Below are 20930 nucleotides of genomic sequence, written 5' to 3' on the forward strand. Positions count from 1 at the left end.
GTTCCACAAAAGGGCTTTTGGCTTGCAATTTGTGGAAAAAATCTATTTGTCTATCGAAAACAGCCTCCCTACCCTAGGTAGGTGTAAAGTTTGCGTATAAACTACTATCATCAGATCCCACTAGTGGGATTATACTGGGTTGTTGTTGTATTGCGTGTTGGTTCACTTACTTTTTCGGGGAATGTTTGGAACAAAAGTGCAATTGGGTGCTCACAATTCCAAATGTTCCACAAAAGGGCTTTTGGCAAAGGGCTTTTGGCTTGCAATTTGTGAAAAAAACCTATTTGTCAAAAATATACACATTGTAATTACTGTTTTCAAATCTGTGTTTTTTTTTCATAAAGGTGGGGAAGAAATTAGTTTGTAAGTGTCTCGATTAATTCACGTGATTTTTATTGCGCATCTCTGGCTTAAGATGTCAATAAAAATAAATACGCACGCACAAACTTTATGAATGAAATGCTAAAATAAAAGGCCAAGAAACTTTTTTGCTACAACAGAAAACAATTTTCATGAAAAATATTTTACAAAAAATGCTTTCCATGAAATATATTATCCTATAAAGTAATTTTAAAAAAATATATAGATTAAAGACTAATAATAGTATTAGCAATTGAGTAATATCTTATTTATCAAAAAAACGTTGAATAATATCTTGGCGAAGTTTCAAGTATTAAAGACTAATAACAATGTCTAGTATTATTTGGAGGCTTGAAGCAGGTGAAATTGCAAGTTCAAACTTCAAACAGTTGGTAGGAAAATAACTTTCGTTCCATAAATGAAGGAAAACGCTTTCCCCTTGAAAAACATTGTCTGCTGACCAAACACCAGCAAAAGACTTCTCACATAAAAATAATTTCGATCATATCAAACACAGCTAATGCTAAAAAAAATTATTTGATCCAACAGTAGTATGTGATCCTTGATCCCAAAGATGTGGGGAATTCAATGCAGACCATGACCGAGACAAACTTATCACTTCTCAGCAGACATTGATCACAAAAAGCATGACCAAACGAAGTTGTTTAGGAATCACAGAAAACAAAGTAAAAGAGCATTTTAGATGACAAGAAATGACAAGAACTATAGACACTGTTGACGGATCAGAAAGTAAAGTTATTCTTACATGAGCACCTGTAATATAATACCAAAATTTTATATGAGCAAAAACTAGTGCTTACAGTCGAAAACTAAAAGTTGCTACTTGCCAAGGTACTAAAGCAATTAAATTTCAGTTTAATTCTAGGATATATAGTATACACACAATTATAGCTCTAAGTTAAAAGCAAACCATCGCTGGAGCGGAAGCATTAAGAGTCCTTCTGCTAACTGGTGAAAGATATCAACCAAGTCTGTATTTATATCCGAGATTTAAGTATCAGGATAGCATGACTATAACCTTGACCAGTGTTCCAGGGTTTTATTGCATCATCCCAAAAAAATGTTAGCTGGTTTCTGGAGATTGGTTTACTGATTCAGTCTCCTGAAAATATAGGTGGAAGAGATAAGTCAGTCACTGTCCTAGTTCTCGAAATAAATCATCTAAAGAGTATATGCTCGAGAGACAATGTCTGAAGCAGTTTAAATCCAAAATAGAAAAATACCATATCAAACAGAATCACTCCCAGAAATCTGAAAAACTATAATCCCAGGAAGGTCGTAAGGGTCTCCTACAGCACAAGCTTGACCAAAAGAGAAATAATAACAAATTAAAAATGAAAAAAGGTTCTTCATAGACATGGAACTTCTAAAATAAATAAATTTAGAACACCAAAAGTACTATTAGTGGCAGTCTTGTATTCTAATATTGTAGATTTCTATCACTACATGTTGTTCCTTTCGCCTTGTTTTCTTTTATCTTGTTCTCGTTACTGCTTGTTGCTACTGCTCTATTCTAATTTTTCCTCGTGACGAGGGTCTAATGGAAACAACCTCTCTACATTCACTGTAGGGGTAAGGTTTGCGTACTATCTACCTCCCCAAACCCCACTTGTGGGACAATACTGGGTTTGTTGTTAATGTCGGAAGGACCTCACTTACACGGTATTGTGCAATCCTGTCACCACAAATTTATTTTTCATGCAATTGGGTAGTTAGGAATTTTGCTCACAACCAGTAAACAAAGAATTTGAAAGCAATTAAGTGGTTGAACTTTCGCACCATAGTAAGCTATAACTAAAGAGGTGCCAGTAATGGTCTAAAGTCTAAACTAACACATGTCGACTCTAGGTAGTTTTTCAGTTGTAATACTAGATAAACCCCATAATATATGAATGAATGATAATCCAACAAGAGAGTGAGGATACCTCTTTGGGGTGGGGCCGGGGCAGCGTGGGGTGGGGGGTGGGGGGATTCCCTTTTGAGGGTGGGGGAAGGGGGGTAAGAAAGTTTCTAATACCTGCTGTGTGGCTTGAGCCCTAGATAAGGTCTTGAGCTGGCCGTTTTCCATGTTTGAGAGCAGCTGCATTACAGTTTTCAGCTGCGGAACACTGCAATCATTAACTTTGACATGAGAACAGTTGAAAATTGAGTGATCAAAGACAACTGACTTATGGAAGAACGATTCTTCCATCTTAAAGAGAGCAATTTGCATTGCCAATATGGAAGTATGACTAAACTAACATCAAATAGACTGATATCTGATCTCGTCTTGAATCGCCTCTTCATCATCATTAGCTGATAATCATCTCTTATACAAGGAATTGCACTAAAACTTGCCCTAAAGATGGTTCAAAGTAACTACTATGGTAACAAAGCTCAAAAATGAAAGTGGATTGACAATAGCATGAACAAGATTGATCAAAGTGTTCCTTTTCAAATATTGGATATATCTGTTAAGGAGTTATTATTGGACATATCTGTTAAGGAGTTATCTCAGCCAATGAAGTATGCCACTCTCCGTTTACAATGTAAACAAAAATTTACCGAAATTGCACCATACTAGGAAATATAGAAGATGAAGAACTTGACAGATCAACCTTCACCTTTCCGGTTATGCCAAATATTTGGTGTCAGTCAAACCATATTCCGGCTAAAGGAAAGAAAAATGTATTACTCAGAAGCTTGATGTGCAGTCTGTGGTCAATTTCATCTTCTTCCATCTATCCATTAATCTTCATCCTTTAGATTTTTATGAAGCTTACAAGTATGGAAAGACTGTAATCTTTAAATCTAGTTATCCGGTTAAATGATGCCAAAGTATTAGATCCTCAATATCAACACTCAGGTTGTTATTCTACCAGTTCTCAACATACAAACCAAATATAGGAAAACAGAATAATCATGATTATCCGCCAATCACCATAACCTTCAAAAGCTCTTTTAGGTGCTTCAAGTTCTACTTTTAAATCTCAAAAGAACCTTAATTTTCTTTTTCTATTTTTCTTTGTGATAGTTAAGAACTTGAATTTCTTTTTGAAGCTGCAAAAGTTCTACTTTACCCTATTAAACACAAACCTTAATGGTTAAAAATGTGAAAGTCCATGCAAGTTTGGAGTAATTTATTGAAAGAAAGTTGTAAATCACATCTTAATGCCTAACTTGCAAAGATGAGGTTCTATGCAACCCTAACAGACTAGAAGCACTGATTTATATTAAGATCTCATTCTCTTTAGACTTTACACATAATGCAAATCTTTCCTCTTATCCCTTCCTCTCGCGCTACAAAGAGAGCTGTTCAATGTAAACTTTTCCATTGGAGCATTACCTAATTAGCTCCAGACCCTGAAGCTACTTTCTTTTTCTGAAGTAAAGGCCAGGTATACTTTTTAGCGGAAATAAATTTTCTGAGTAGTGATCAGCATACCAATTACAATCAATCCTGGATCATTTAAGCCTTGAAACTGTGTACAAACACCGAGATGCATGTAAAGTCTACTTTGAAAGAAAAAATCTAAAGAACAAGGTAACTTCATCAACCATTAGTTTGTAATGCCGTGAATGGGCGAAAAAGGCTTACCTTTGTAACCCGTTTTCCATATGAGCATCCAATGCTGAAATCACCTGAGGCAACTGCTCCAATACCTGCAACGAGTAAAATTAAAGCAATAGAAGGCTTCCTCCGGGTTCATCTTAATTAAAACTCATAAATTATAACAACATGAGGTCCTGCATACCAACTCTGTATTCTTGATTGTAGGTGTCTTAGCAAAAAGAGTCTTTGGTAGCTTCATCAGTTCTGCCTGAACCAACATCGAGAAATCTATCAGCAAGACACGTGGTAGACACTAGGGCCACAATCTATTTAAACATTCTTAACCCAGAACATTCGATCAAAAACTTTAAATGATTTAGAATTATTGAGAATTGTAAAGATTATATAGAACAATATTCTTAGCGGAGTGACATCATACAACTTAGAATGTCTTCAAATGAAAAGAGTGTCATATAAATTGAAATGGATGGGACAATACAATAGAGGTAAAATATACACTGATACATAGAGCAAAGCTGGAAGTAATTCGACAAAAATCCCTAATTAGAAGCTTATTGCCTTGAAGTTCAACTATAATCTTGATTATATATGGAGCTGCATATAGCATTTTTGGGCATATCCGTGAGGACACTTTAGCTATTAGAGGAAAAACCAAATAAATCACTTGCTACAAGAACACAAACAAACAGATTAATAATTAATTATTAGAAAATGACGGATTTGAAAGAGAGAGAAAAAAAAGGAAGTGCCTGAGATGGGGAGGACTGAAGCATGAGATGGAGGAGATTGGAAGTGGACTGAATAGACTGAATGATTTGATCAGCTACCATCGTTTTAGCTGACCCATCTCTGCTGCTGCTGCCGGTTTTGCCGGTCGACGTCGACGTTGCCATCCCAACTTTTCTTTGTGGGTACGCAGCCTGCACTTTTGTCTGTCCAAATTCCCGCAAAGTAAAATAAATACACCTATAAATACACCTTCACCTTTTGTTTCATAACAGTAAATCACTTTTTAAGTTCTCATATTACCTTACCAGCTTTTGATTTCATTGTACAACTATTTTAACTTATTAATTATCCTAATTAAAAAAGTACTTATTTCTTATTAATATGAACTAGTATCTATTGCACGTAGAATAGTAATATTTAATTAATGAGAGAAATTTTATGTATAATAATACAACAATCATACATGAATTAAAAATTAAAGGTCATCATCAAAACTTACACAAATGATCAATTTTGTTAGATAATTATATATTATAGTTTAAAAGTATTTAATGTGATGGTATCTTAACGAACAGTTCTTTGTGGACAATATTTTTTGTGTATGTTTCCTCCTAATGCGTTGGTTGCTCTGCCTTAACCACAACTCTTGTTGCCGATCTTGATATCCCACTTTAAAGTACAACATACAATTGTTCGTGCAAGAAAATATATTGCGGTAAATATAGTCTAATTTTTAGGATGTTTGTCCTTATGCTTTATTTATTATATTTGTAAAACATAAACATACTAAAAATATTTTCAAACAAATTTAAAAGGATATTCCTTAGTTTCGGAAGACGAAAGTTGAATTCAGGGATAAGAATATACTGGGAAGCACATTAACCAGTATCATAATTTTTGCATGTATGTTGTTATTGTCAAAACTTTTATATACTATTTGTGTGCTATTACATAAGTAATTCGGCGTATCTAAGTTTTTCAGTAGCATGACATGCATATTTTTCTTCAAAATTGATCTATATACAATGGAAGATCAATTTTAACTTAGTCTTTTATATATACAATAACACCAACATACGTAAGAAATAAGAAACTTGACAACAAATATGTATGGTAGAAGGCCATTTGGTATTAAAGTATTTAAGTATTCTTCTTGGTAGTAATTATTGGTATCATTTTCTGCTGATTCAAAAACTGAAAAATATTTTATTTTTACTATAAAATTTTACAATCAACATTTTATTTTGTTGATTAACATATTCATTTATGCTAGCTAAGATATCTTTTTAATTCTATCATGTGATATGCACAAATTACGTTTTAATCTAATGATAGAAATATTTCTCTTATTAAATGCACTACTATTACCATTGAGATTAATAACCAAGTATTCAGAAAGAACCAAATCATCGTTTATTGGATACTCTTCTTCGTTTCCAACACGAAGCAGGAAGACATTGAATACGGGATCTGTTCTTACTTTATATTTCTTGTCAGTTGAATCTTTTTCGTTTGAGGCAAGAAGTATAACTTTGGCAAGCTAGCTTTTGCAGTCTCTACTTTTGTCGATTTTGGAACTACTGGTAGTACTTGACATAAATCACCCCTCAAACCATTAATTTGTTACCAAATGATTCATTAATATCCAATATATCTCTAGAATTATGGCAATTAATTCGATCATTTGACACTTAACCATAAGTGCTTCATCCCATATTATCAATTTTATTTTTTCTTATAAAATTAGCATCATTGCTCTGCTTTGATATATTTGTGATGATTATTTAAGTTGTTTGAAGAGGTATATCAAATCTAAAGTGGGTGGTCTCACAATAACATCGTTGATGGTACACCACTTACTATTATTGCTAAGAGTGTCATGCCTCTTGATATGATATTTGCAAGTAATGCATGACATAGAAATATTATTTCGATTCCGCCGGAGGATCTACAAAGAATAATCTCATTATACTAGAGTTCGACTCTTTATAATATAGTCTTGAAAACTTGTTCTTGTTTAGGATTTAGTTTTGCTTGTGCTTCCTCATACACTTGTATAGCATTTTGATTCTTAATAATATACTAACCTTTTTACTTTGTGTTCTAACGCTTTTTTATGGAATAAATTTATGTACCCTAAGTTTTTTTTTAACTTGAATTAAGAACTTTACTCATATGATGAATTTAAAAAATAATTAAATTGGATTTTCTTACTAAATAATTAATTAAAAAATTTAATTATTTGATTTTAACATAAAAATAATTTATTCTATGTTGATTCAGATCTTAATATTAGTTCGTCTCTTGTTTTGAATATTTAATCTTAATTATAATTTTATCCACCATAAATTTTATTTTAAAAAAGTAAAAGATTGATATGACATTTCACTTTTAGATCTTTATATTTGTAGAATCATTAGTGGTATTGACTCTTACCAACCATTTTATCTCTTTCTCACACATTTATATTCTTAAATATTTTCCTAGTTGTTGTTTAATAATTGGGTTATTTTCAATATTACACGAAAAAAAGATTAAAAAAATATTACTATTTGAGTAGTAAAATAGTTCAAATATTATATAAAAATATATTATCGTGGATTTTTTTTTTCTCAATTTCAACTCTTTATGCATTTTATTTAATATTACTTTTATTTTTTCTTCGTATTGGACATTATGTAGTGGTAATATATTGCCAATACGGAGGATTCTTATGAAATTGATTTTATTAAACCTTCCTACATATTTTTTGTAACGACCCGGTCGGTCATTTTGAGTATTATAACCTCGTTCTCCCATTTACTGCTCAATTTATGCTTTACAGTTATTTTATGACTTAACTGGTTCGTTGGTTCGGGTCCGGAAGGAATTCGAAGTGAAATGAGACACTTAGTCTCATAATTGAAAACTTAAGTTAAAAAGTTGACTGGATGTTGATTTATGTGTAAATGACCTCGGATTTGAATTCTGATAATTTCAATAGCTCTGTATGGTGATTTTGGACTTAGGGACGCATGTCCTGAAAATGATTTGACAGGGGGTTGACTTTTTTATATCGGGGTCGGAATCCGATTCTGAAAATTTGAATAGGTCTGTTATGTCATTTATGACTTGTGTGTAAAATTTGAGGTCAATCGGACGTGATTTGGTAGGTTTCAGCGTCGTTTGTAGAAATGGAAAGTTTCAAAGTTTATCAGTCTTGAATTGGGGTATGATTCGTGGTTTTAGCGTTTGTTTGATGTGATTTGAAGGTTCGACTAAGTTCGTATGATGTTTTAGGACTTGTTGGTTTTGGTTGAAGTCCCGAGAGTCTCGGGTGAGTTTCGGATGGTTAACAAATCAAATTTAGACTTAGAACAATTGAAACTTGATGTTGCCTACTAATGCAATCGCGCATACGGAATTTGGCTCGCAAGTGCGAGCTCGCAGAAGCGAGCTTGGTAAACGCTGATACGGGCAGGGGGCTGTGAGGCAATGGTCGCAGGTGCGAGAAAATTTCTGCACCTGCGTGATCGCAGATGCAGACGGATGGGCGCAGAAGCGCAAGCTCTGTAGAAGTGGACTGAGCCTCGCAAATGCGAGCCCGCAGAAGCGACTTCGAGCACGCAGAAGCGGAGGCAGTGGAGGCCTTGGCAAACCGCAAAAGCGGTTGGTTTCTCGCACCTGCGAGACGAGCATAAGCGACTAAGTGAGTCGCAGGTGCGGAACCCCTGGACAGTATACATTTCGAAGGGGTTTCGAGTTTTTGCCATTTTTGGACTTTCAAGAACGGTTTTTGGAGCGATTTTCAAAGAGAATTCACGAAAAACTTGAGGTAAGTTACTTGTGATCATTTCTACACCATAATATTGAATTATCATCGAATAATCCGACTAGATTATGTATGTTTGAGGTATAAATCGGGGATTTTAACCTAGAGATTTAAAAATAAAATTTGAGGATTTGGAGGCCGAGTTGATGTTGGAATTTAGTAAAATTGGTATGGTTGGAGTGGTTGAATGGACTTTCAGATTTTGTAACTTTTGTCGGGTTCCGAGACGTGGGCCCCATTGGCAATTTTTGAGTTAAATTTTTATATTTTATTGGAAAATTAGTATTTTATATGGAATTAATGCCAATAAATTATATTGACTGAATCGAATTAATTGTGTCTAGATACGAGGCTTTCGGAGACCAATTCGCGAGGCAAGGGCATATCGGAGTAAGAAATTACGCGGTTTGAGGTAAGTAACATTTCTAAACTTGGTTTTGAGGGTATAAATCCCCGAATTTCGTGTTGTGTAAATTGTTTGGAGATGACGCACACTCTAGGTGACGGGCATGTGAGCGCGCATCATAGGAATTGTGACTTAATTGATTCCGTGGAGTTGCATAATTAAATAAATGTCATTATCCACACATCCTCCACATGATAGAGAAATTGAGCCGAGACTTCTATTAAAGATAATGATTTGGCTATGCGCCGATATATTTTGGGACCCACATGGGTCGTATTATTGTTGAACTATTTGTTTAAATTTATAATTTTGTACTCAGTCACATCTATCACTTGCATATCATATTTCAGTCTCTGTTGTCATTCATTGATACTTCATATCATCATGTCGGGTTGATGCCCGAGAGACTGAAGATTCTGAGTGATAGTTAATGTCACACCTCTTTTTTTCCCCGCAACCCTATTACGAGGCTGAGTTAGAAGAGTTTTTCCAATTAAAGTGACGTTTTGAAAAGGAATTATTTATTATTTAGAGTCGCCACTTGGAATTGAGTTTTGGTGTTCCAAGTCACCCTTTATTTGAATCCCTTATTAAACGGAAGTTTTGACTCTTTATTTATGGTCTACGAAAACAGAATACTGAGTAAGAAATTTTGTTGACCGAGGGGAAGGTGTAAGGCATCCCTCGAGTCCCGTGGTTCTAGCACGGTCGCTTTTATTGACTTATGTAAGGCTTAAATCAATTATTGGCTATGCTTGTATATTACTGGTTGTGATGTGTCTATTACCACTTAATTAATTATTGTATTTTATTAATTACTTTGACCTAGATGAGGTACGCACACAAGTTACTTCTTTGAAATTAGATGTTAAACCAAGGTACGGAATGTACACATGGTTAAACATAATTATTATAAATTTAAATGTATCAAGACGCGGGAATGCGTACATGATCCTTTTATTATTTAAACATATCAATCCAAGGTTCGGGTATGAACACATGGGCTAATATTGTAAGTATATCTAAAGTTTTTCTAGCATATTTAAAGTAATTCATTCCTAAGCTTGAAATTATTGTGAAGGTCACGATTTATGGATACTATTATGGATAGAAATGGTATGATTCGGTTATTGGAATTATTAGCCAATTCATTTATCTTACTATTCTAGAAGGATTCGGATGATCTATTAATTTATAAGTAATGGACTAGCTTATTCATCTTGGGCCCAATGATTCTGATTTTGGCCCAATTAATTCAAATTAACTATCAAAAGTTCATTGCCTACTAAACTTGTGTCTACGCCAACTAAACCAAACAACAACTTGTTCAATTTTAACAAACCTTTCTTAACATGTAGGCACTCGAGTACTCCAATTGCTAATTAACCCAGAAACTAACTTAATGACTATATCCAAACAAACAATATGGAGACAAACTCCATAAATTTCGCAATACAAAAGCATGTGTTCATAAGCATAGTAGTACATCAAACAAAAACGGAAGGATATACCTCCAGCCAATTCACTTAACTTTTACATATGTTTATCAAACAACAATTCATATTCATGCTCTTTTCACGTCCTTTTATATCCATGCCATACAATAGCTTTATTGGTTCAAGTAAGAAATGTATAAAAAGCTAGATAAAATGTCTTAAAAACTTTTTTTTCTTCTTCATTACATTTCATTATCAAAATCTGTCTAAAATAACATAAATACTACAAAACTAAACAAAGATGGAAAATCCAGTGAGTTACAGATTTATCACACATGTAGGCAATAGCACCAAAATATCTATATTACAAAAAGATAATCAACGATGAAGGGACGGCACAACATATAGCTTTCAAACAAACAGATAAACACATTCAATAAGATGTCGATTAAGATTGTTAGTCCCGCCAATATATTGCTGTATTTGTAAATAATAATTCTGTAAAATATAAGTTAACGTAATGAAACAGTAATTAATTCGAGCCCACTGAATTTACAGTATTTCCTTAAGGAATTTAATCCCCTCCTAGTACCCAAGGTAATGGATTATTTCCTCCCAGGATAGAACGGATAACACACTGGTGTAGCGGTACTTCAAACTCCAGTGTTTCAGCGAACACAAAGTTCGGTAGCAAATCACACTTACAGTTGCTTTGTTTGAAGTTAAAACAATGCAGAACGAAGGAGTAGAAACTCAGAAAATCATATGGAAATGCTGAGAGGAAGGAGTGCAATGTATAGCCAAATTTGTTGAGCGATTTCAGTTTGTGTGTTGTGTGTTGTGTGTTGTGTTGTGTGTCTTTCTTCAACAGCTGCTGCACATATATATAGCAGCCAGTGTTGAAGAAGACCAATCGTCCACCCTCCATGGTGGAGCAAGCATTAGTTTGTTTGTGGAGCAAGCACATTCATGGTGGGAAGAGTATTAGGCGGCTGTCAAATGGTCAATACACGGATTGGAAAATATCCGTTACAAATGCGGCTAATCTTACGTTAATATTTATAATTAACAAATAAATTTGGTTCAAAAAATTAATCAATCAATCGATCATTTGACCAAATCCAAATCCAAACCCAAATCCAAATTCGAATCCGAATCCGAAACCGAAGCCGAAGCCGTAGCCGTAGCCGTAGCCGAGCCAAGCGAGCGATGATGACGACGGCGCGAGGCTTGCTTTCTTCTTAACTCTTTAAGAGCTACAAGAAAAGCAATTATATATATACCCACCAAAAATCTCTTCCACTTCTAATATGGGACAATGTCTCATTGTCAAGAAATTCCGGAGCCATTCAGCTTCTTCACCGGCTTTATCTAAGGCTATGAATTCAGCCTCCATTGTAGAGCGGGCAATACATGTTTGTTTGGACGACTTCCAAGATACCGCTCCTCCACCAATAGTGAATACATATCCACTCGTGGACTTAGAATCAGTTGAACCGGTGATCCAATTTGCATCACAGTATCCCTCAATCACCGCAGAAAATTTATTGTAGTACAATTCAAAGTTCTGGGTATGTTCTAAATATTCCAAAACTCGTTTCATTGCCATCCAATGAGATTGGCCTGGATTGCTCGTATATCGACTCAGTTTACTTATAGCACAAGCTATATCTGGTCGTGTACAATTCATGATATACATTAAGCATCCCAACACACGAGCATAATCCACTTGTGATATGCTTTGGCCTTTATTCTTTGCTAATGCAAGATTCACGTCAATTGGAGTCTTTGCAATTTTAAAGCCCAAGTACTTGAATTTTTCAAGTACTGTCTTAATATAATGAGATTGTGACAATGCCAGACCTTGAGGAGTCTTATGGATCTTAATTCCCAGAATTAAATCAGCAACTCCCAAGTCTTTCATATCAAACTTGCTATTGAGCATACGCTTAGTAGCATTTATGTTGGCAATGTCATTACTCATTATCAGCATATCATCCACATATAGGCAAACAATGACTATGTGATTTGGAACATTTTTAATGTACACACATTTATCATATTCATTTATCTTAAAACCATTTGACAACATTGTTTGGTCAAATTTCGCATGCCATTGTTTGGGTGCTTGTTTTAGTCCGTAAAGAGACTTAACAAGTCTACATACCTTCTTTTCTTTATCTGGAACCACAAACCCTTCAGGTTGTTCCATGTAAATTTCTTCCTCCAACTCTCCATTTAAGAAGGCCGTCTTAACATCCATTTGATGAATTTCAAGACCATACACTGCAGCTAATGCTACTAACATCCGTATGGACGTAATACTTGTAACTGGAGAGTATGTATCAAAGTAGTCTAGACCTTCTCGTTGTCTATACCCTTTGACTACGAGTCTTGCCTTGAATTTATCAATAGTGCCATCATCTTTGATTTTTCTCTTAAAAATCCATTTAGAACCCAAAGGTTTATTTCCAGGAGGAAGATCAACCAATTCCCATGTATGATTGTTCAATATGGATTCTATTTCACTATTGACTGCCTCTTTCCAGAACAATGATTCCGAAGAAATCATAGCTTCTTTAAATGTTTGAGGCTCATTCTCCAATAAGAAAGTCACAAAATCTGGTCCAAATGAAGTAGACGTTCTTTGACGTTTACTACATTTTGCATCCTCCTGATTACATGTACTTTCTTTTGTTTCTTCCCGAGGTCATTTAGATCCTTCACCAAACGACTCACATTCCTTTTTATACGGATATATATTTTCAAAAAACTCAGCATTATCTGATTCTATAACCGTATTATTATGAATGTCAGAATTTTCTGATTTATGAACCAGAAATCGATATGCTTTACTATTTGTCGCATATCCTATGAAAATACAATCAACGGTTTTCGGTCCTATCTTTACCCTTTTGAGTTTAGGAACTTGCACTTTTGCCAAACACCCTCACACTTTAAAATAATTCAAGTTGGGCTTCCTTCCTTTCCATTTTTCATATGGAATGGATTGTGTTTTGCTATGGGGCACTCGATTTAATATTCGATTAGCCGTAAGAATGGCTTCCCCCCACAAGTTCTGTGGCAAACCAGAACTTATCAATAACGCATTCATCATCTCCTTTAATGTGTGATTCTTTCTTTCCGCTATCCCATTAGATTGGGGCGTGTAAGGGGCTGTTGTTTGATGAATAATTCCATATTCTAAACATATTTCTTCAAAAGGATATTCATATTCACCACCCCTATCACTTCTTATCATTTTTAATTTCTTGTTAAGTTGCATTTCAACTTCATTTTTGTATTGCCTGAATGCGTCTATTGCTTCATCTTTACTATTTAGTAAGTAAACATAGCAATATCGAGTACCATCGTCAATAAAAATTATGAAATACTTCTTTCCACCGCGAGATGGTATTGACTTCATGTCACAAATATCTGTGTGAATTAAGTCTAAAGGATTTGAATTCCTTTCAACTGACATATAAGGATGTTTAACATACTTAGATTCCACACATGTTTGACATTTTGATTTTTCGCATTCAAACTTAGGCAGTACTTCCAAGTTAATCATTTTCCGCAAGGTTTTATAATTGACATGACCCAAACGTACATTCCATAAATCATTTGATTCAAGTAAGTAAGAAGAAGCTGAAATATTATTATTATTTTTCACAACCATTACATTCAGATTGAAAAGGCCCTCGGTGAGGTAACCTTTTCCTACAAATATTTCATTCTTACTAATGACAACCTTGTTGGACACAAAAACGCACTTAAAACCGTACTTAACAAGAAGTCCAGTAGAGACTAAATTCTTTCTCATTTCGGGAACATGAAGGACATTGTTCAAAGTCATGACCTTGCCAGAAGTCATTTTCAAAAATATCTTCCCATATTCTTCAACTTTTGTTGTTGAAGCATTTTCCATATAAACTGTCTCTCCGGGTCCAGCAGGAGCATAAGTAGCAAAAGCTTCTCTAACTGCACAAACATGGCGAGTGGCTCCTGAATCAAACCACCACAGTTTAGGATTTCCCACCAAGTTACATTCAGAAAGCATGGTACACAAGTTATCAACATCATCATGCTTTACTACCATGTTTGCTTGACCCCTTTTCTTGTCTTTCTTCGAAGCACGACACTCCGTAGATTTGTGTCCGGTTTTCCCACAGTTGTAGCAGTTTCCACTGAACCACTTCTTGCTTGGGTTGTATTTCGGACCAGAAGCCTTCTTCCTCTTTTTGTTATCTTCAACAATATTTGCTCCCATTATTGTTGAATTTCCACAGCCTCTCCTTTCAGCAGCTTTATTGTCCTCTTCGATTCTCAACCGAACAATGAGATCTTCAAGGGACATTTCCTTTCGTTTGTGTTTCAAATAATTTTTGAAGTCCTTCCACAACGGAGGCAACTTCTCAATCATTGCTGCTACTTGGAATGCTTCGTTGATGACAAGACCTTCAGCAAGTAGATCATGAATAATCACTTGCAATTTCTGGACTTGGGTAATAACAGACTTGCTATCTACCATTTTGTAGTCCAAAAATTTTACGGCAACGAATTTCTTCATCCCGGCATCTTCAGTTTTATATTTCTTTTCAAGCGCATTCCACAATTCTTTTGACGTCTCCACGCTACTGTATACATTATACAGATTATCATCCAGTCCGCTAAGAATATAATTCTTGCATAAAAAATCAGAATGCTTCCACGCTTCAATCACGAGAAAGCGTTCATTCTCTGGAGTTTTATCTGGCAGATCAGGAACATCTGCCTTGATGAACTTCTGTAGACATAACGTAGTTAAGTAGAAGAACATCTTCTACTGCCAGCACTTGAAATCAATCCCGAAAAATTTTCCGGGTTTTTCTGCCGGTGCCAACGCCGGTGTTCGGCTTGTCGATGCATTGGCAGTCACCATCGGAACAACTTGGTTTTCGCTTTCAGTCGTCATTTTTTCTGTAAAAGAATGACACAAACAAACGTTTAATACACGTTTTCAAACTGGAGTAAAAAATCACGTAGATTTTAATCTCCAACAAAACGCCACAAAGGCTTTACTCTCCAAAACGGGAGTACACAAAACCACAAAGGTTTTAGTTTATAGAATAATAAGAATAACACAAATACAAAAATAAATATTAAATTCCTTAAGATTGTTAGTCCCGCCAATATTGCTGTATTTATAAATAATAATTTTGCAAAATATAAGTTAACGTAATGAAATAGTAATTAACTCGAGCCCACTGAATTCACAGTGTTTCCTTAAGGAATTTAATCCCCTCCTAGTACCCAAGGTAATGGATTATTTTCTCCCAGGATAGAACGAATAACACACTGGTGTAGCGGTACTTCAAACCCCAGTGTTTCAGCGAACACAAAGTTCGGTAGCAAATCACACTTACAGTTGCTTTGTTTGAAGTTAAAACAATGCAGAACGAAGGAGTAGAAACTCAGAAAATCGTATGGAAATGCTGAGAGGAAGGAGTGCAATGTATAGCCAAATTTGTTGAGCGATTTCAGTTTGTGTCTTGTGTGTTGTGTGTTGTGTTGTGTGTCTTTCTTCAACAGCTGCTGCACATATATATAGCAGCCAGTGTTGAAGAAGACCAATCGTCCACCCTCCATGGTGGAGCAAGCATTAGCTTGTTTGTGGAGCAAGCACATTCATGGTGGGAAGAGCATTAGGCGGCTGCCAAATGGTCAATACACGGATTGAAAAATATCCGTTACAAATGCGGATAATCTTACGTTAATATTTACTATTAACAAATAAATTTGGTCCAAAAAATTAATCAATCAATCGATCATTTGACCAAATCCAAATTCAAATCCAAATCCAAATCCGAAGCCGAAGCCGAAGCCGTAGCCGTAGCCGAAGCCGAGCCGAGCCGAGCGAGCGAGCGACGACGATGACGGCGCAAGGCTACAAGAAAAGCAATTATATATATATCCACCAAAAATCTCTTCCTCTTCCAATATGGGACAATGTCTCATTGTCAAGAGGGGAAAACTTAAAATTTTACTCAAAAATTTCATTTTCCCTCCGTTTTTCATTCACCCTCATTTTAAGACTTTTTCATCTTAAAAATTAAAACCTCAACAATCCCCCACATGAATGGGGAATGGCTATATCACGGAAGTATGCATGAAAAAACTGTGTGATTTACAAGCAAGGATTAATCGCATCTGGATAAGTAGGTTTCCCTTTGAACTTTCCGTAGTAAACTTATGTCGGATATACTCGGTCAATCGGTAGATTTGATATCTTTGAACCGTCGATCTTTGGTGTATACCTAGACAACCATAAGTCACACAATCAACCCTTAACCGTCTTTGGTTCTCATTGTTATGTTCGTTTCAGCCATGAACACCGCCTGGTTTCATAAGTGCGTAGAGAACTTGCCTTACAAAGTTCTCCTTGAAGCGGCTAACACTTCACACTTACATAGGTGATTTCTAAACGTGTCATCCTGTAGATACACTATTTGATATACCCCGTATCAAATTTAGAAATTATTAAAAAACCTTAATGCTTTATCCTTGGTACTGAACATTGTCTTATCACGAGAACGGACTAAAATTTTATTTGACAATGTTGAACCGTCATTAATGACTTTGTTTGATCTCCTTGAACCTAGATCTTGGGATCTCCAGTCTTCTAGGTAGAGTTACCGCCACAATGACTTGTTCTCGGCCATATCCCCATTTCCCTTGATGATTTCTCAACTACCTCTCTAGTTAGGCCTTTTGTAAGTGGATCCGACACATTATCACTTGACTTTACATAGTCAATCGTGATAATTCCTCTAGAGAGTAATTGCCTAATGGTTTTATGTCTTCGTCGTATATGACGAGATTTACCGTTATACATAACGCTCCCAGCCCTTTCAATTGCCGCTTGACTATCACAATGTATGCATATTGGTGCCAACGGTTTGGGCCAAAATGGAATGTCTTCCAAGAAATTCCGGAGCCATTCAGCTTCTTCACCGGCTTTATCTAAGGCTATGAATTCAGCCTCCATTGTAGAGCGGGCAATACATGTTTGTTTGGACGACTTCCAAGATACCGCTCCTCCACCAATAGTGAATACATATCCACTCGTGGACTTAGAATCAGTTGAACCAGTGATCCAATTTGCATCACAGTATCCCTCAATCACCGCAGAGAATTTACTGTAGTGCAATTCAAAGTTCTGGGTATGTTCTAAATATCCCAAAACTCGTTTCATTGCCATCCAATGAGATTGACCTGGATTGCTCGTATATCGACTCAGTTTACTTATAGCACAAGCTATATCTGGTCGTGTACAATTCATGATATACATTAAGCATCCCAACACACGAGCATAATCCATTTGTGATATGCTTTGGCCTTTATTCTTTGCTAATGCAAGATTTACGTCAATTGGAGTTTTTGCAATTTTAAAGCCCAAGTACTTGAATTTTTCAAGTACTGTCTTAATATAATGAGATTGTGACAATGCCAGACCTTGAGGAGTCTTATGGATCTTAATTCCTAGAATTAAATCAGCAACTCCCAAGTCTTTCATATCAAACTTGTTATTAAGCATACGCTTAGTAGCATTTATGTTGGCAATGTCACTACTCATTATCAGCATATCAGCCACATGTAGGCAATAGCACACATGTAGGCAATAACACCAAAATATCTATATTACAAAAAGATAATCAACGATGAAGGGACGATACAACATATAGCTTTCAAACAAACAGATAAACACATTCAATAAGATATCGATGGTAATTTTATTAGTCCCGCCAATATTGCTGTATTTGTAAATAATAATTCTGCAAAACAAAGTTAACGTAATGAAACAGTAATTAATTCGAGCCTACTGAATTCACAGTGTTTCCTTAAGGAATTTAATCCCCTCCTAGTACCCAAGGTAATGGATTATTTCCTCCCAGGATAGAACGAATAACACACTGGTGTAGCGGTACTTCAAACCCCAGTGTTTCAGCGAACACAAAGTTCGGTAGCAAATCACACTTACAGTTGCTTTGTTTGAAGTTAAAACAATGCAGAACGAAGGAGTAGAAACTCAGAAAATCGTATGGAAATGCTGAGAGGAAGGAGTGCAATGTATAGCCAAATTTGTTGAGCGATTTCAGTTTGTGTCTTGTGTGTTGTGTGTTGTGTTGTGTGTCTTTCTTCAACAGCTGCTGCACATATATATAGCAGCCAGTATTGAAGAAGACCAATCGTCCACCCTCCATGGTGGAGCAAGCATTAGCTTGTTTGTGGAGCAAGCACATTCATGGTGGGAAGAGCATTAGGCGGCTGCCAAATGGTCAATACACGGATTGAAAAATATCCGTTACAAATGCGGATAATCTTACGTTAATATTTACTATTAACAAATAAATTTGATAAGCCGAAGCCGAAGCCGAGCGACGACGACGACGGCGCGAGACTTGCTTTCTTCTTAACTCTTTAAGAGTTACAAGAAGAGCAATTATATATATACCCACCAAAAATCTCTTCTTCTTCCATTATGGGACAATGTCTCATTGTCAAGAGGGGGAAACTTAAAATTTTACTCAAAAATTTCATTTTCCCTCCATTTCTCATTCACCCTCATTTTAAGACTTTTTCATCTTAAAAATTAAAACCTCAACAAATTTATCACGAACATGATAAATTTATAATATAACAATTCTCGACAGAACGCGCCGAACAATCACGAACATGAGAAATTTGATGATACAACCCAACGACGGACTCAAGACTGTAACTTCGAACGGAAATCAACACTAATTTCAGGTGGGTTTAAGGTGCTATATTTAGTGATATGGGTTGGAGTTGAAGCTCGATTTATGGAATTTTTATGGCTGAAAATTTCTGGGTTTTGCTACAATAGAGATGGAAACTAACATTGAAGAAGAAAGCAGCCTTTTCGTTCTTCTTCTCTCTCACGTTATTTTCCTTCTTCTAAGATCTTCTTCCTCTTATTTGTGAAGTGTGAGCTATATATATAGAATGTGTGTGTTGATGGTAAAAGAAGAGCAGGGACGGGGGGAATCGTGTGTGTATGTGAAGGAAATTGGGATAAGGGGGTTGGGAAATGTGGAGTGATGTGTGTAGGTAGTGATTAGTTAGATTAGATATGAGTTAATCTTTTGGTTTTATTTTAGTTTTTTTTTTCTTCTTGTTTTCCTTTTTGTTTTTCTTTAAACGATAAAATATAAAAATAAGAAAAATTAACTACCTAATTTTTAGACTAAAATAATATAGGCAAACTAAATATTTACACTATAATTTAAATAACACCCAAAATATACTAAAGCTAAGCTAACTTATTTATTATAATTCTAATTTAAAGAAACCATATATTTTTGTAAATTTTCTTTTTCTCTTTATAAATAGGAATAAGATTTATACTATAAGTATGTGAATATTGTTTTTGTAATTTTTAACTTTTCTCAAATAAAACTTATTAAAAATAAAATAAAAGTTTAAAATATCAGGATTAGACCTAGAAAAAATATTTACACTAAAATAGTATAGAATCAGGGTGTGGTCAAAAATTAGGTATTCACAGTTAAGTTTATTTATTTATGCATGGATCTGCTATTATAGCGCTTGGGCTGAAGGAGCCCTCCGGAGTCTGCACCCCACAGTGAGCGTAGTTGATATATATATATATATATATATATATATATATATATATATATATATATGGGATATGGTCCCTCGGCATGGATCTTGCCATAGATATATATTGAGGGATGGATCTTCCCTAGGCATGGATCTTGCCCGAAGCATTTATATTGAGGGATTGATTTTCCCTGGACATGGATCTTGTCTGAATCATTGATATTCGGGGATGGATCTTCCCCTGGGCTAGATTGGCCTTAGACAGTACTGAGTGACTGACTGTTAGTTGATGGATATATATATATATATATATATATATATATATATATATATATATATATATATATATATATATATATATTTGGGATGGATCTTCCCTGGGCTGGATTGACCATATACAGTACTGAGTGACTGAGTATTTTAGATTGTGAGTACACAGAGTTTTCACTAAGGTGCATCACATACAGTATGTACATTGGCATGTAGATACGGAGATGTCATATTCCTCATATTGTTCAGAATTGATCTATTTTATTTGTACTGAGAGTAACTATTGAACTTGAAAACATGCTTACATTTATATATTGTTATTTTTATACTGGACTGTACCTGCTGAGCTCGTCATTACTTTCAGCCCAAAGGTTAATCTTATTACTTATTGAGTTGGTTGTACTCATACTACACTCTGCACCCCGTGTGCAGATCCAGGTGCTCCCGGATATGGCGACTGTTAGATCTCAGAGTGCTATCAGTTGGAGACTATCAAGGTAGCTGCCTGGCGTCCGCTGACCTTGGCTCTCTTTCCTTCAGTTATTGTACTGTCCTATAATTTCAAATAGTGTTTTATCAGTTATACTTGTATTAATATTAGATGTTCATGTACTCAGTGGCACCGTATTTTGGGAGTGTTTATATCTGTATTTGTGAGTTTTCTTCCGCTGAATTTAAATATTATATTTTCAAACTTCAAGGATATGATGGTTTATT

General features: G+C 35.3%; 1 protein-coding gene across 2 annotated transcripts; it reads right to left on the minus strand.

Moving 5' to 3' along the window:
* Positions 1-1045: 1045 nt before the first annotated feature.
* Positions 1046-4896, minus strand: LOC107768670 (tobamovirus multiplication protein 2B). 2 transcript variants are annotated; one of them, XR_001644204.2, is made up of 6 exons: positions 4684-4896; positions 4116-4181; positions 3959-4023; positions 2399-2489; positions 1605-1682; positions 1046-1483 (listed from the first exon to the last, which is right to left on the minus strand). XR_001644204.2 is itself a non-coding variant. In XM_016587811.2 (5 exons), exons 1-5 carry the CDS (start codon positions 4825-4827, stop codon positions 1445-1447), a joined length of 405 nt encoding a protein of 134 aa, XP_016443297.1. In that variant the 5' UTR covers positions 4828-4895; the 3' UTR covers positions 1046-1444. The 2 variants fall into 2 exon arrangements, 1 of the variants encoding a protein (XP_016443297.1); XM_016587811.2 differs by lacking the exon at positions 1605-1682 and having other exon boundaries at positions 4684-4895.
* Between the last annotated feature and the right edge of the window lie 16034 nt (positions 4897-20930).

The sequence above is a fragment of the Nicotiana tabacum genome, chromosome 22, assembly GCF_000715075.1.
Source record: "Nicotiana tabacum cultivar K326 chromosome 22, ASM71507v2, whole genome shotgun sequence".
In the NCBI taxonomy this organism is placed as follows: domain Eukaryota; kingdom Viridiplantae; phylum Streptophyta; class Magnoliopsida; order Solanales; family Solanaceae; genus Nicotiana; species Nicotiana tabacum.